This window comes from Sminthopsis crassicaudata, chromosome 4, assembly GCF_048593235.1.
Source record: "Sminthopsis crassicaudata isolate SCR6 chromosome 4, ASM4859323v1, whole genome shotgun sequence".
Classification (NCBI taxonomy): Eukaryota; Metazoa; Chordata; class Mammalia; order Dasyuromorphia; family Dasyuridae; genus Sminthopsis; species Sminthopsis crassicaudata.
Genome location: NC_133620.1, coordinates 185,716,258 through 185,732,522, shown reverse-complemented (window position 1 = coordinate 185,732,522; position 16,265 = coordinate 185,716,258). Strand labels below are relative to the sequence as shown.

Below are 16,265 nucleotides of genomic sequence, written 5' to 3'. Positions count from 1 at the left end.
CAACTGTAAAATGAAGAATCATAAACTAAATCCAATTTTTAAAAAAGCAAACTAAATTATGTTTTGAAAAATGCCTGAATGAAACAGCTCCAATGGAAACTAACTTAGTGTTCTAAAATGTTTGAAAAGGATATAAAAATGTTATTCAAACTAAATCCATAATTCATTGCTTGAATTCCTGGTGTGAAAAATAATGTCAACCTTCCAATTATCCTCATTCCTTGAAAAATAATAAAATATCAAATCAATAAAATTGAATTAATTAGTATGAAAAATCAAGAATATTTTTATAAACTTTTATTGTTGATATTGAAGATGGAAACCATGCTAATTAACAGTATTCTTAGGAAATATTTTCAATGATAGCAATTTACATCTTACCTCAAAATAAAATTATTCTGTATTCTCTAAGTACTTTTGTACCATTCCCATTTTCAACATATTCCTTATGTTTAATTATTTCTTGTATATGTTTTTGATGTTTCCAATTAAATGTTAAAGATAGAAACATAGAAAGTTTTCATATCTTTTGTGTATCTCCACTGCCACCTACTATAATGTTCTAAATTAGATCTCAAATCTCTCCACCAATTACTAAGTCTCTTTTTATTTATTTAACTACCTGATTTTTTGATACATGGTTAATCATAGCTCTTTGATCACTAATGTGAGTTACAATATTTTGCTTACTGTTCCTACAACCTGTTTAATATGTTGTTATTAATGGTTATCACTCTTTTGCAATGGCTTCTTTGCCTTTGCCAAGATCTTCCACTACATTCAGGGTCATTTCTAGTCATCCTGATCTATATTTTGCCAATAGACCCAGATGGCTCTGGAGGAGTGAGACTGGTGATTCTGCAAGACATCATTTTCCTGATGTCATTGGTTCTCTTTGAGAACGAAGGACAAACACCACCATAACCACTAAGTCTGTATCTCAGAGATTTAAAAAAAAAAATGACCTATCTGTACAAAAATATTTAAAGCAACTCATTTTGTGGTGACAAAGAATTGGAAATTCAAAGGAGGCATATCAAGTGAGCAATGGTTAAACGAGTTGTAGCATTTGATAGTAATGGAATGCTATTATACTGTAAGAAATTATAAGCAAGTCAACTTCAGAAAAACCTGGAAAGAGCTTCATGAGCTATATAAAGTGAAATGAGCAGAACCAAGAGCACATTGAACACAGTAATAATAATATTGAATAATCATCTTTGAATGACCTATTCTCAACAATAAAATCTCATTATGAACAATGCTATCTATATCCAGAGAAAGAACTGGGAGTCAAAATGCAGATCCAAGCATATTATTTTTTACTTTTTTTCATGCTTTTGGTCTTTCAAAACATGATTATTGTGAAAACATTTTACATGATTGATTGCACATCTAGAACCAATGTCAATTTGTTTACCATCTTAGGGGGGAATTGAAGGAGAAAATTTGGAACTCAAATTTTTACAGATTTAAATGTCAAAAATTGTCTCTACATGTAATTGGAAAAAAAATTTTTAAATGTATGTCTTGTTTGAGGAAAAACTTTTCAACTTAATGTCTTCAAAATTATTGCGTTAAACTTTTATGATTGCTCGCATCCTTTAAGAATTCATTTCATATCCATAAACATGAAAGGTCATGTATTCATTTTTAACTTAGTAAATATTGAAATATGGAAGGTGCTGGTGGCTAATTTCTGCCAGACTACTTTCTAATTTTCCAAGTAGTTTTTATCAAAGTAGTTCTTTTCTAGATAATTTATGATTTAGATTTCCTGAACATTGGTGTTATTATTTTATTTTTCTTTTTGATTTTTTCCTAGTGTAACCTGTTGATCTTTTCTATTTTACCAGCACCAAATGGTTTTGATGAATGCTACATTATAATAGGTAGATGGTATAGTGGATAGAGTGCCAAATCTGGAGTTTTGAAGACTATCTTCATGAATTCAAATCTGTCCCAAGACACTTGCTAGCTGTATCAGCGTGGGCAAGTCACTTAAACTTATTTGCCTCAGTTTCCTCATCTGTAAAAATGAGCTGGAGAAATGGCAAACCACTCCCCTATCTTTGTCAAGAAACCCCCAAATGGGGATTAGATGCAACTGAAACAAAAGAGTGGACAGAGAATTGGAGTCAGGGAGATATGAGTTCAAAGACATCTTCAGATATTTACTGTTATATTTTAACTAATTTCTAATTTGTGGGTATAATTAAGCCATTCTTATAATTTTTTTTTAACGTGAGACAGGAAAACAAAATCTCTTTCAATTTAATAAAGACAATTTATTAAGTCAATTATTAAGTAATGAGGAACAAGTGACATCATAATTCAGACATTTTAGAAAATCTGTAAAAGTACTCTGAACAGCTGAATGCATAATAAACATACAGATTTGCAAGCTGCTTGTATGAGTTATTTCTTAATTCAGGAAATGGCACAGATCATCTAGGAATTTTAGCTCTTCAAGGAATCCTTTCAGCAGTAAAGATTTGAGAAGCTTTCATCCGAGCCTTGAGAGAGAATTAAACACATTAGTTAAAAGGAAGAAATTTATTAGAACATATATAATTCAAAATAAAATGTGGGGCTAATTCATAAAGCTGCATTCCTAAAAGAAATAGCAAATCTTAAATTCTGAAGAGTAGCCACAAACTTCTCCTCAGATATCTTTCCTTGTACATATTCTCCTTTACTGATAATTATGAATATGATAAAACTTATTGTAAACATAGAAATTAAAATAAGATACAAAGAAAGTAATATTTGATCCTAGAAGCAACAGAGAACCACTGGAATTTTCTGAGTAAGGGAATGATTTAATCAGATGTACTTTAGGAAAATCACTTTATTATCTCTGCAGAGGATAGAGTGGAGTTTAGAAAGACAGATTTCTGAGACCAAAAAAAGTTGGTATAGTAGTAGTGCAGGTAAAGATCCTGGAGTTGTGACAACCTAAGTGATTTGAACAATGGTGTTGCATTAGACAAATAAATAGGGAAGTATATAATAGGGAGGTAGAATGGGGGCAGAAGTAGAGCAGAGGTCATTTAATGATATCTGGGCATCTATGATCCAGATCACAACTATCTTTTTCTTCCTATCCTATGTGTTTCACTCTACCTAAAATGAAAGGGGGGAGGCTGGGTTCTTTCTCACTGGTAACCCCATCAAGTTCAGAAGAGATTCTTTAAAGGATGCCTGACACAGCAAAAGTTATAAGCACAAGGGACAGAGATAGAATTTTCCTAATGGCCCTTGATGCACCTGCTATAAGTATTCATCAGTTTAAGTTATAAATGCCCTGGAAGACCCACAGCAAACTTAGAAATTTGCAGAAGTAGGTGGGAAAGTACTGGAGGATGAGTTGGAGTGTTATCAGCTCTAAAACTGGTTCTTGCAAGGTATGTTCTTTGAATGCTCATATATACCTTTGAGGGTGATGCACTTATCCCTATTTTAGAAATGAAAGGACTAGAGAATGCAGGAAAACAGACTGGGTGGGGGAGGAATTGAACAAAAATGTAGTGGGGAAAAATGAGAGCAAAATTGTCAAATAGAAGAAAATATACATTTTAAAATGATTTTTTTTTGCTTATTTGCTTTAAAATGAATATCACTGAGAAATTATTATAAGGAAAAACCTGGGAAAACTTCAACTGCATCATTTATTAAAACCTTCAAAAGGTCTATTTTTTAATACTGATGTTACAGTATAAATTGTTGTTCTGATTCTGCTCATCTTAAGATGGTCAGGTCATCTTAAGTCTTTATGCAGTTTTTAAAATTATCTATTTCCTCATTTCTTTCCTCACATTCACATACCATAAATTATTCAACCACTTATCAATTTAGGGGCATCCCTTTAGTTTTCAGATGTCCAGAAAAGCAATAAATAGGAGACCTTTTCTCATTGCTTTGATCTTCTAGAGGTATAGGCCTAGAGTGATATAGTTGGGCTTGCAATGTTTAGTTGCTTTTTGCATATAGTTAATCCTCAATATTTGCATGTTTAACTTTTGTGACTTCAAGCTTCTTATGATTTTATTAGGTAATCTCATTTTAACTTTATCACTGGAATCCTTGCACCTTGCAAATTTGTAACTATGTTCAATAGAGGGGGGAAAAAAGAGATATGGCATGCACAAAGTTTTGGAGCAGTTGGTATCTTAACTAGGCACTTCACTGGTCTTGTTCACTCCGCTGTATAAAGAGTTCCCTATGCATCTGTTGCATATTTTCAATGTTTGCTTTTAAAACTCAAGTTTTATGTCACAATTATGCCCCCAAAGCACAGGTGTACAAAATCAATGATGTGACTTGTTGAAATAAAGGTGTTAGATAAATTTTGTGCTGGCATATCTACAGCCACTATTGGCTATGGGTTGGTGTTAATGAACTGACAAGTCATCATGTCTGCAAAGTGGAGGAAAGTATAGATATTGTCCTCACACTGCCGTATTTTCAGCAATTTCTAGTCAAAACACTTTTCGATGGGTGTGAAAATCTAACTTCCTATTTCCCATAGGTACAATGTATCAACATTTGAATTTTTGACTTTCAGGACATTTTCTAAAAATGTTATTCCGTCAAATGTTGAGGAGTGACTACAATTCTGCAATGGCTGTATCCATTCACAGGTCCACCATAAACATGTCATTCTGTCGGCTTTCTCACAGTCCCTCCAAGATTTATCGTTTTCCTTTTTTGTTAACTTTGCCAATCTGATATGTGGGAGGTTAAATTTAACAATAACTGTAACTTGCATTTCTCTAATTTACTGTGATCTATGACTGCATTTCTGTCACAAAAGTCTTTTTTCTTTTGAATGGAGGAGGAAATAAATATTAATTGAAAAATAACATGGAAAAGAATAATACTGGAATGCCATTTAATAAGCAACAAAGAATAAACTATTGAATTGTATTCTGCATTGTAATTAGTTATGGGAGAGAGAGACAGTTTTGAAAAAAAAAGATATAGAACAAGTCAAGGATATGAATATACAAAGAAAGGAAAGTGACATTGAGACATACTCATAAGCATACAAACAAGCACAGAGACTATGACTGAGAACATTCCAAATCTTGTATCCTTTCAGGTTTTTGCTCCAAAGATTTTTAAAGTGTTTTTTGTTTTGGGTATTTTTTTTTTTGGAAATAACTTTAGTCATAAATGATTATCAGACTTTCTGATATTCACTTTGGGGTATACATCAAATTAAGTTCAAGATTGGGTCTAATGGTACCTAAATGATGGACAAAGAGAACAGAAATACTGTATCATACTAACAACATATGCTAATTGTCTTAAATTTACAGTAGGCTCCAATTTACTGCTCTAGATTCATTATACATTACACTTTATCCATTCAAAAGGCTAGACAAGCACTATAAATCTAAGTGCACACACATACATATTGTTTAAGATAATGTGTGGGGTGGAGATAACAATCAAATAATAAGAGAAAAAAACCACACATACAAGGCTGTGATCAGTCCAAAGAAAATAGTGTTATAAAAATGAGTTCACTGTTGGACAATGTTAGATGAAAATCCTGAGGAAGTGGAAGTGAAAAGGTCGATTTTAGCTTAGGGAGGAGTAGGATGAAGGTGAAAAGTCGGAATAAAAAAAGTCTTAAAAAGCAGGAGTAGCACTTGATTAGGACTTTGAGAGAAAAGAGAGAATTTATTAAATATAGATGGTAAGAGTGGAGTGTATTCCAGATGTGGCATATAGTAGGAATTGAAAAATATTGATGACATAACTAATTTCAAGTATCCTACAGCAGAAAAGATATTTGGAGATATTAGCCTAAAATTATTCTAAAATAGCTGCACTTATCAGATCAAAGCCTAAAATTACTCTAAAATAGCTGTATTTTATTGTCCATCCCTTATATTGAAGTAATCTCTGGAGAAAATAACACTGAGTACTTCAAAAAGGATTGGATTTGTAAAACTTTGATATGTTTTATAGATTTAGAAATATTTTAAGAGAAAATATATTCACTTTGAGAATTTGGGAAATCTATAGATCAATTAAGTATTACCTATGTGTATAAGGTACAAAACAAGTGTTAAGTTTTGGAAAATACAAAGCATAGGGCATAGATGGATACATTTAAATACATCTCCAGTATATTTAATTTTATAAACAAAATATTGCTTACTTTATACTGAAGAAGCTATTTAATGTCACATTTTCAGATAATGATGAGTTTGTGTAATTCATGAAAGGTAGCAAGCATGATGTAGTACATAGACAGCTAACTTCAATGCCATGAAGACCTAGGCTCAAGCTCACTTCTGACACTGATTGGCCATATGACCCTGAGTAAATCATGACTCAGTGCCCTATGTAACTCTTTATAAGTATAAGTATGCTTATACTTATGTAAGTATGAGTATAAGTGGCAGAGAAAGTGCTAAGCTGCAGGGATAAAGAGAATTTTCTAACTCTGAAATTCCCTCTATTAATGAAATTGAGTCCTTATCCATGTGTAATATAGTTATTTATGAGAAATGAAAAATTCACTTAGGTTTTTATTAATAAGAGTCTCAGATAACCAGGGAAAAAAATTATTTAATACTGTCACATTGAGAAGTTTGATATACAAGATTTTTAATGAAAGATGTTTTATTTATGGTAGGAAGTATGGTGACTATGTATGTGAGAAATTAAGACATAGCATAAATAACTGACTCACCTATGGAAACAAAAGTCTAGAATATATTCCTATCCTTAATAACCAAAACACTTCCTTTTATCCTTAATAGTCTACTTTAATGTTCCTTAAGATATGTCTCATGGTTCAAGGTCAATACTATAATCTCTAGTTCAAAAAAATACTGTCAGCAGCAAAAACAGAATCTGAGAAAAACTATGTTTGATGCTATGCTTCCAAAATATTGGTTTCATATATGAGGAAAAACTCTAGAATTCCACTAGGACCATTGTGCAACTTACAAATTCCAAGACTAGATTAATCTTTGGTTTCATTTAGCTAAAATCAACAGAAAGGTTTGTCACTTATTATGTTCACAATTGAGAAAAATTCTTTAGCTTATTGTCAAGAAGCACTAAAACTTCTAAACATCTTATATTAATTTCTGCTTTCTTTATAAGCCACATTGTGAAGAAGTGCCAAGATATCTAGGTACCATCCTCTTATTAAATTTGTCTATTTATCTGTACTCACAATTGTCAGCATTAGTTCTTTTCCTATAAAATTCTAAGTGTTAAAACTAATTAATTAATTAAATCCTAAGTGTTAGATTCTGGCTGGATAATGGAGAAAAATAGGAAGGCAAGTAAATCATGAATGTATATTTAAACATGCCTTCAAAATACTTAAGAAACTCTTTTAAGTTTCCACTTCCTTTCCAAACAGAGAGCAAACATGCAACTATCACGTTTTATATCACAAATGTATGTAAGTATATTTTTATATTATGTCCCTAAAAAAATATAATTTTTCCTTAAGAATGGTCTTTGCTTTTTCCTCCTATAAATGACATGCAGATGACATCTATTCATCTAAAATGGACAAAAATCTCCATTTAGGATCACCTAATATGAAAACTATCACTTTAATAAGTTATCATCTAAAGGGTATTTATACAACTCAGGAGTTAAATGTAGAAGAGTCTTGGATACTGAGATACTTCTGACAGCTTCCATGTGACTGAATCCAGACATCAGGGATAACCTTTTGGGAAACATCAATGATGGATCATTTTGTTCTTTCTCATTATTAATTTATACTTCCTTATACATAAAATATTTGTAGTTACCAATTATTTGTTATGAGATTAAAGTTAAAAATCTCAAGAAACTCTTGAGTTCCTGAATGAGTGCCATGAAAATCAAAAATAAAAGTAAATGTTAGAAAGTATTTTTTTCCCAGCAACTGAATGAAAATTCAAGCAAAAGTGCTCCGATTCTTCAGTTAATATAAACAACTACATATTGAGATCTCTTATTTTTTTTTTCTCAGAAATTTTAAACTGCCAATAAGCTCAATTCTTCTCCTTATGATAACTTTTTTTTTTTCCTTTAAAGATACTTACAATTTTCTCTTCTGGAGAAAGTACACCCTCTACAGCTACTATCTGGTACTGCTTATGTTTTAAATTTCCCACAAATCTCCAGAGCTGTTTGAGACTGGTTCCTTCAATGTCTTGTTTTAATAGTTTTTGCATTTCCCAAGAAGGACAGCCTGGATCAAATATTAGTAAACAGAGGGTTCTGTTCTTTCTCTCTTCAATTCCAATAATAGTTCGGCTGTGTCCTAACATGAAAATAAAGTAACTATTAACAAAGTTATTGAATATTTTATGCACATATTTTATAGTTTACATTACTTGCTCCAGAAAAATTAGACAATAAATAAACAATATATGATATACAACTTACAAAGTAACAATAAGCATTTTCTTTATAGGACAGTGGGATTCTTTTACTACTAATATGCTTTTCCTTGTTTCTGTTAGTCAATTATCTTACATTTTCCTCCTTGACAATGGGGGTCTAGAAGACCTACTAAAAAGAGAGAGAGGACTATGAACTAGCCCAGTCACCAAATATTTTGCACTATAATGAAAATGAAAGGTCATCCTAGAAATAACACACAAAAATGTGAACTCAGTGCTAACCTTGATGCTGTAAATAGATGGGAGGTTTGGAGGAACAGACTACCTTTGGACCTCCTTCTCTGCCTGAAGAATAGTAGTTCAATATCCATTCAAATAATCGAGGGTGTGTGCCCAAAGGACCAGTAGGCTTGTGAAAATCAATAATCCTACACCTATAAAAATTCAGTGGAAAAAATGTTTCAGAAAAAATATATATTAAAATTTTTATAGCCACAATTAGTAAATAGAAATGGAAGTCCATCAATTTACTTTTATCCACCTGTGTTTTTCTAAGAATAAAATGAAAATATTTTAATTTGTCAGAATAGAAGTTATTTATATTGAACAAATGGCTATTTGCTATCTAAAACAATTCATATTTAAGTAGTTCCTTAAGGTTTCTAAAGACTCTGTTACTGATGGTGTGATTATTATTATTTTTATCCCCATTTTGCACATAAGAAAAGTGAGGTTCTGAAAAGGTGACTTCCATGGTCACATGTCTAGAAAGTATATAGGGCAGGATTTGAACCTATGTTTCATAAAGAAATCTAGCACATTTACATTACTTCATCTTAGACTCAATTACACTCATTTAAGAATAGTAATAGGAGCAGCTAGATGGCACAGTGAATAAAGCACTAGTCTTTAAGTCAAGAGAGCCTTAGACACTTAATACTTCCTAGCTGTGTGACTGTGAACAAGTTACTTAACTCCAATTGCCTCAGACAAAAAAAAAAAAATTAGTAATATATTCAATGAACTGTCAGATTTTCAGGATTTTGTCTTAAGCAAAAAATTTTCAATAGAAAGTTTAACATATAAGGGCAAAAATCGAAGACTAATTTCAAGGAACTCAGTAAGTTCAAACTGTTTATGTTTTATATGTGGAAATGTAAATCACATATCTAAAATTGTCATTAGTAATTAGGCAGTCCAAAAGAAAGACTAAGGCAGAACTGAATGTGATATGACTCTAAAAAATAAAATTCTGTATCAAAGGGCAAAAACAGTATTTATGCTATATGAATGAGGTACGAAAACAAGAACCAACACAAGATATTAGATGGAAGAGAAGGGCTGGTAGTTCTGAAATTCTATTCATCTTGGAAATGAGTTAAAAAGAAATAATACATAGATTTCAAAATATACACAGAAGTAAGAGGAGGAGAGAACAGGGTAAGGCAGGGTATAGAAGGGTGTGTCAATTAATGGGAGTGGGATAAAGGGAATAGATTAACAGAAATGGGATAAAGAGGGAGGAAAAGGGAGTGTGGTGGGAGACAGGAGTGGGAGGAGAGCATTAGGGAAAGATCCCTGAAGTGGGATGGAGGAAGATTAAGTAATAGCAATTAACAGGCAGGAGTAAAGTAAAAGAATTGGCAGAGACAGGAAATATTAGGTATACATAAAACAGTAATAATGATCAGGATAGAATTCATTAGGAAAAAAAATTGGTAATTATTGACCTCAAAGTTAAATTAAAAAAGGATTCAGTCAAGAGAAAAATATATGTCAGTTATATTATTTTAGATATATTTGTAAGTATACATATATATGTGTCTGCATGTGTATATAAAGAAATACATATCCAGGCTTATTTATAGCCTGCATGGGGGAAGTGGGATAGAAAAAGGTGGGGGTGGGGGGCTGGGGGAGAAAGGAAGGGGAGGAAGAATAAAGTAAAAAGTGCATAGCAGAGAACAAAAGAAAACCTATAAGGAAGCAAAGAAAAGATGTACACTTTTGAATGCAATATCTTCTATTATTATATATACTTTCTTGAAATGGAAGTTTATTGTTATATATTCTGAATTCTTTATATTCTGCTGTGAACAACACAATGTTTTTTTCTTTTCTATGTTTTAAAATAAAACATTTTTCAAAATAGTAATAAATTAAAATAATGTACATATAATCTGTAGGAAGAATATTAAAAGTACATTTCATCTAAATCCTAAACAACTCTACAAATAAAATATACAAAGTTTGAAATATGGCTTAACTTACAAGTTCTTTGAGTGTGAGGGTCAAAAAGCAATGACAATTTTTATTCTCTCAAATTGGTTATTAATATCAAACAAAAATATTTGAATGACAAACTGATTTAAAAAAAAAGGATTCAAATAATAATTAAAGAGTTGTGAAATTAAGCCACGTCTGAATTAATATTCTCTCTTCATAAAGAGGTCAAATTATCAAATTCCCCCCCCCCCCCCCGCCCCAGGCTGGGGTTAAATGACTTGCCCAGGATCACACAGCTAGGAAGTGTTAAATGTCTGAGACCAGATTTGAACTCAGGGCCCCCATGAATTCAAGGCTGGTGCTCTATCCACTGCGCCACCTAGCTGCCCCCAAATTATCAAGTTTAAAATAAAACTTTATTCAGTGCCCACATGCAAACCCATCAATCCCAAAATCGTTATCATAAATTTAGACAAAACATATATAACCAAATCCTTAAATAAAATCTAAAGACATACCTAAAATCGTTAATAGTGGGTAGGCATAAATAAATTTAATAATGACAATCTAGTAATTGATTATCAAGTTACTATTAAATGGTTTGTTCAGTGAATGATCTTCCACACATTGTTTAGAAATGAAAAAAAAGTCAAAGCAAAGATTTTTTTTCTTTTGGATCTGGAAATTTAATTGCTGGGAAAATAATTGTCATTTTAGACCAATTCAAATTTTTAGTATTGTTCAAAATAATACATTTCAAGAAGAGTTGCCATTTGAATGACTGAAAATAAACTTACATTCATAATCTCAAGCTAAAATAGAATTACAAAACCAATGACAACACTAAAAGAGAAATTATGTAAAAAATATTCAAATGAAAATATTCTTTTCTCCAAAATTATTTGTAAGTTTAGTTGCATGATCATAGCATATATTTAATGTATAAACAGAAAGCTAAGGAAAAAACTAACAAAAATAGAATTTGACTGTCATTTATATTAGCTAGATTTTAAAAGTATGATCTAAATTATGAGCTACAAAAGTGTGCACCTTTTTCAATTTATAACTTAAGAATTATTTTCATGTGTAATTTCAATGACAAAAATTATTTGAAAAATTCACTGTCTAAAAAAGTAAAACATAAAAATAAAGCAATAGCAAAAGAAAAATAAGCAATTATAACAGCTCTTATTAAAAGATACATACTTTAGTCTGAGAGAAGTTAGCAGTGAATATATTTCACACGCTCCAATCCAAGATCTTGTTCCCTGTAATCTATTGTTGAGTTGAGAGGCTCCCTGAGGATCAAACCCTTCTTTCCATGCATCTTCAATCATGGACTGAATTTTTGGAATGCAAGGAATTGACATATCTGAAATTATGTCAATAATTTACCACATATTATAAACACAGATATTATGAATGGCTTAGTTATTAAAATACTCTATTTTGTTGCTTTTAAATCACAAACAAAGTAGTTAACAATTCACTTAGGATGCACTAAGTGGTAAGTATCTGGAGAATCACAGTTAAAATTTCAAAAGCATAATTGTTCTTTTGTACAATTTATAAATCGGGGGCAGCTAGGTGGTGCAGTAGATAGAGCACCAGCCCTGAAGTCAGGAAGACCTGAGTTCAAATCTGGTCTCAGACAATTAACACTTCCTTGCTGTTTGACCCTGGGCAAGTCACTGAACCCCAATTGTCTCAGTCAGAAACAAACAAATAAATAAATACAATTATAAATCCAGAAACGCAAAATCTATTCCAATTCTAACAGCTTCAAGCCACTTCTTTTCTATACACTAACATTTAAGATATCTAGTAGAAGCATAATCCAATCCTCATCTCAGCAAGACACCTCAATATATGATGTATATAAACACTAAGTGCATGTTAATCTGACTACTGTTTCTATAGCTAGCCCACTTTGGAATGTAGAATTGACTTAAGAAAGAAATAAACTTAATTGCACCTTTTTTGTTTGTTTAGTCCACTACATCTCTTTATCTTAATTCCCAATGAACTATTAATTGCATAGAAAATGGAGTGCTGGAAAGGACTCTTGTCTTTAGGATTTCCAGCTAAGAAAGTTTCTCAGGCCTCAGACAGTCTACAACAACAGAACTAATAAATTTGCAAAATAAACCAATGGATTAGATATATTCTCCCCAATGCCTTTTTCTCCTATGCTGCATTCTTCCAATTATAATGTTCAAATAACTCAAACCACAGATTTTGGATCATAAGCAATAAGAAAACATACGTCCCTACTAACAGCATTAGAACTCCTTGGATGTGACAAAAACTTGGTGAAAAAAATCACAGATGACCATGTGACATATCACAGATTTATGCATACAAATAGGAAGCCGGGAAGTCACGTGTGCTTTTTCTCACAAACCAATTTAAAGATGTTAGCACTTACATGATTCCTAGATTTATGGTCTTCCTAGGAAAAAATGCTTGGAAGAAAACCTATTGTACCCATGTTTGTTTTTAGCTTTTTATCCTTTATCAGAGGCCTTGGCTGACTACAAAAGTGTCCACCAACAAATCTAAGTAGGATATATTAAGTTTATGCATTGCCTATCTTTCATTTCTATTGCATGGTCTCTGATCATAAAAATCATTCATTTAGAAAATATTTGCTGCTAAATGGAGAAGAAAGTGAACAGGAGTGCTTGATCAACTTGATCCCTTCTTTATTCCACAATCTATCTAAAAACTCCAAAAAACAGTTATTATAAATATTTGTGCAGATCTTTCTGGGCTATACCACTAACTGCCTCCTAAATAACATATACTTCACATGTACTTGAAAAGATTATGGGTTCAGAAAGGCAAATATTTTACATACCTTTCAAGCAGTCCTTATAAGAATCATTTCGCAATAGAGATGAAAGTAACATTTGGAAATTTCTGTAGCCACAACCCCAGCCTTTATCTCCTAAAGATGAATAAAAATGGTCTACTCCTGTGGAAAGCCACACTCGCCTCACCTCTCTTGCTTCATTCTGATAATGCCTATAGAGAGCTTCGATTATTCCTGAAATAGAAGAAAGAAAGAAGAAAAGACTACATAATAGCTCTCTAGAGCATAGTGATTTTTTTTAGAAATAAGAAATCAAATCAAGTTTAGGTATTGGTTGAATGCCTATCAAAAGTACAACACTAAGTGAGATAAAAGTAAAAAACATTAACTCAATATTTTAGAATATTACAAAAAATGAATAAGGTTAGAGAAGTGACATACAGAGGAGATAAATTAGAATTCTGCTTCAAAATAAATAGCATTTTCAAGGTTCCAAATGTATAAGTGAAGAAATTTAACAAACTGGATCCAATTACTATTCACATAATTATTTTATTAAAGAGTCTTTAATATAAAAGCCATTTTCACAACAGCATAAAAGGTTATTCTGCTTTGTGCTATGCATAAGCAATACAAATGAATTATCTATACAAATGCCACCAGGATAATTTCAGAAAGCAATATACTTCACACAATCTTATTACTTATACAATTATCTTATACTGATCTAAGCACACCTACCTACAATGTTTTAAAGTCAATCAAAAGAGGACAAGTATGAGTAACATTTTCATGGTGGTAAAAAAAATCAACCCCCCTACTGATCCCTTGAAATAGAATCTAAATACCCACCAGAAGTCCTTGTTTTGCCATCATCTATGCCAAAAGCTAATGATTCCAGCAGATCAGCTTTTCTTTTATGAAACTCAATTGGCTGCATCCTTCCTCTGTGTACTTCAATTTCCATATTTCTCAGTTGCTGCTGTTTATAGCCTCCAGAATTGTCTAAACCATATTGTCTCTATTAGGAATAAAAATGTATAGTTTAATTATTTGACCTATCTAGTTCAAGAGAGGTGGAAAGTAATTGGACCAGACATACCATTGAAAAATCATTTAGCCTCTCTGGACAATAGTGAGTAACCTTATAAAACTAGAGTGACAAACTTGATTATATCTAAGGTCTCTTCCAGCTCAAAAACTATGATCCTATGAATGATAATGTAGTACTGCTTGACTTATTTGGAAATGTACTATCTACAAAGTATAATAAAAGGCAGGAATGGACCTCCTGAAGACTTGGGTTCAAGTCCTGACTTAGCCTTATTTTCTTTGTGTGACTGTGAATAATTCACTAATACTTCTTAGTGCCCTCTAGTAACTTTCTAAGACTAAGTTTCCGAGCAGCTGCCAACATGACTTTATAAAATAAGTTTCCTCACCAGGTATTCTCTAAAGTAATAAAATCATAGTTTGGAGGGAAAAGGGAAAAATAATTGTACTAATAATGTAAATTTATGTAACATTTGAAAATTTAAAGAACACTTTGCCAACAATACTGAAGTCAACTAGTTATTGCAAGTAGTATGATCAGAACTCTATTTCTACCATGTAATAACTATATGACTTTGGCTAAGTCACTTAACTTTTTTGGGGGGCCTCAATTTGTAAAATTAGGCCTCAGATATAAAATGAAGAGACTAAATTGAATGAATGACCTTTTGGGTCCCTTTTTTGCTCTAAATCTGTTACCCTATGATCCTATATTACAGATGAGAAAATTAAAACTCAGGACAATTAAGATTTCCCAGAGTCATAAAAGTATTGTGGGAGATGGGCTTAAAACCTGAGTTTACTGACTTTAAGTTGAACTGATGGTTAGGAATATATGACAAAAATATCCCAACAACTAGTTATCAGAAAATCTGTGTTTTTATATAGATTCTGCCACCAATTAAAATCTTGAGCAAGACATGCAATCTACTTGCATCTTTATCTACAATTGCTCTACATCTAAAGTGTTTGTGAACTTAAAGGGACACTATAGGTTAAAGTATTTTGAAGAAATTAAAATTATCCAAATTTAAAAAAAAAAAAAAGACAAATTCAACTATAACATGCATTTTCTCCGTACCTGCAATTTTTGGAATTCTTCTATTTCTTGTCTTGATCCCTCAGACATCCCCTGTCTGTCTTCTTCTTGCTGGAGCTGACGAGCCAATTCCAGGTCATTAGAGCCTTTATTTATCCCTATGGTTTCAAAAGAGCCGAATAAATTTATTAGTATAACACATAACAAAATATTCATCTTTGACAGTTAATTATGAAATTTTGCTTTCTGAAATAGGATAAAATTATATTAAAATTTTATTTTAATAACAGGTTCAATAATAAGATTATACAGTTTAACAGTTTTGTTTGGAAGACAGTCCTAAAACTTCCCTCCAAAATAATAAAGGATCTTTCATTTATGGAAATACAATAAATAAGTTTTTCCTCAGAAAAACTGATAACCCTTAAATTAAAATGGAAAGCTGTCTGGAAAACAGGCTAGATACAGATCAAGTCCTTTTAATCATTTTCAGCAGTCTGGAAAAGGCTATGGAACTATTGTGAGTATAATGCTTTTAAAAATGCATAAAACAGAAAGGATTATAAAACTGACTGAAATGCATTTATTATTTTTAAAAACATATTTTGCCACTGGAGTTTACTATGAAGGAGGTGTAACATTCAGACCCTGCTTTAGGAAAATCACTTTGATGTTGAGGGAGGATGGACTGGGGTAGAGAACTGAGAAAAGCAAACTAAGTGGCAATTTATTTGAATAGTCTAAGAATGAGGAG

The 16,265-nt window shown here is 31.8% G+C and overlaps 1 protein-coding gene across 5 annotated transcripts in view; it reads right to left on the bottom strand.

Annotated features, from left to right (window-relative positions):
* Positions 1 to 2,267: 2,267 nt before the first annotated feature.
* ZUP1 (zinc finger containing ubiquitin peptidase 1) overlaps positions 2,268 to 16,265 on the bottom strand; it is a 30,962-nt gene continuing 16,964 nt past the window's right edge. For all 5 annotated transcript variants that reach the window (XM_074310026.1, XM_074310027.1, XM_074310028.1 and 2 more), the window contains 7 exons: positions 15,554 to 15,669; positions 14,272 to 14,440; positions 13,465 to 13,653; positions 11,811 to 11,976; positions 8,661 to 8,812; positions 8,076 to 8,296; positions 2,268 to 2,516 (listed from right to left, as the gene is read on the bottom strand). In XM_074310026.1, the coding sequence (XP_074166127.1) occupies positions 2,469 to 2,516; positions 8,076 to 8,296; positions 8,661 to 8,812; positions 11,811 to 11,976; positions 13,465 to 13,653; positions 14,272 to 14,440; positions 15,554 to 15,669 (1,061 nt within the window). In that variant the 3' untranslated portion in view covers positions 2,268 to 2,468. The remainder of the gene's footprint in view (positions 2,517 to 8,075; positions 8,297 to 8,660; positions 8,813 to 11,810; positions 11,977 to 13,464; positions 13,654 to 14,271; positions 14,441 to 15,553; positions 15,670 to 16,265) is intronic.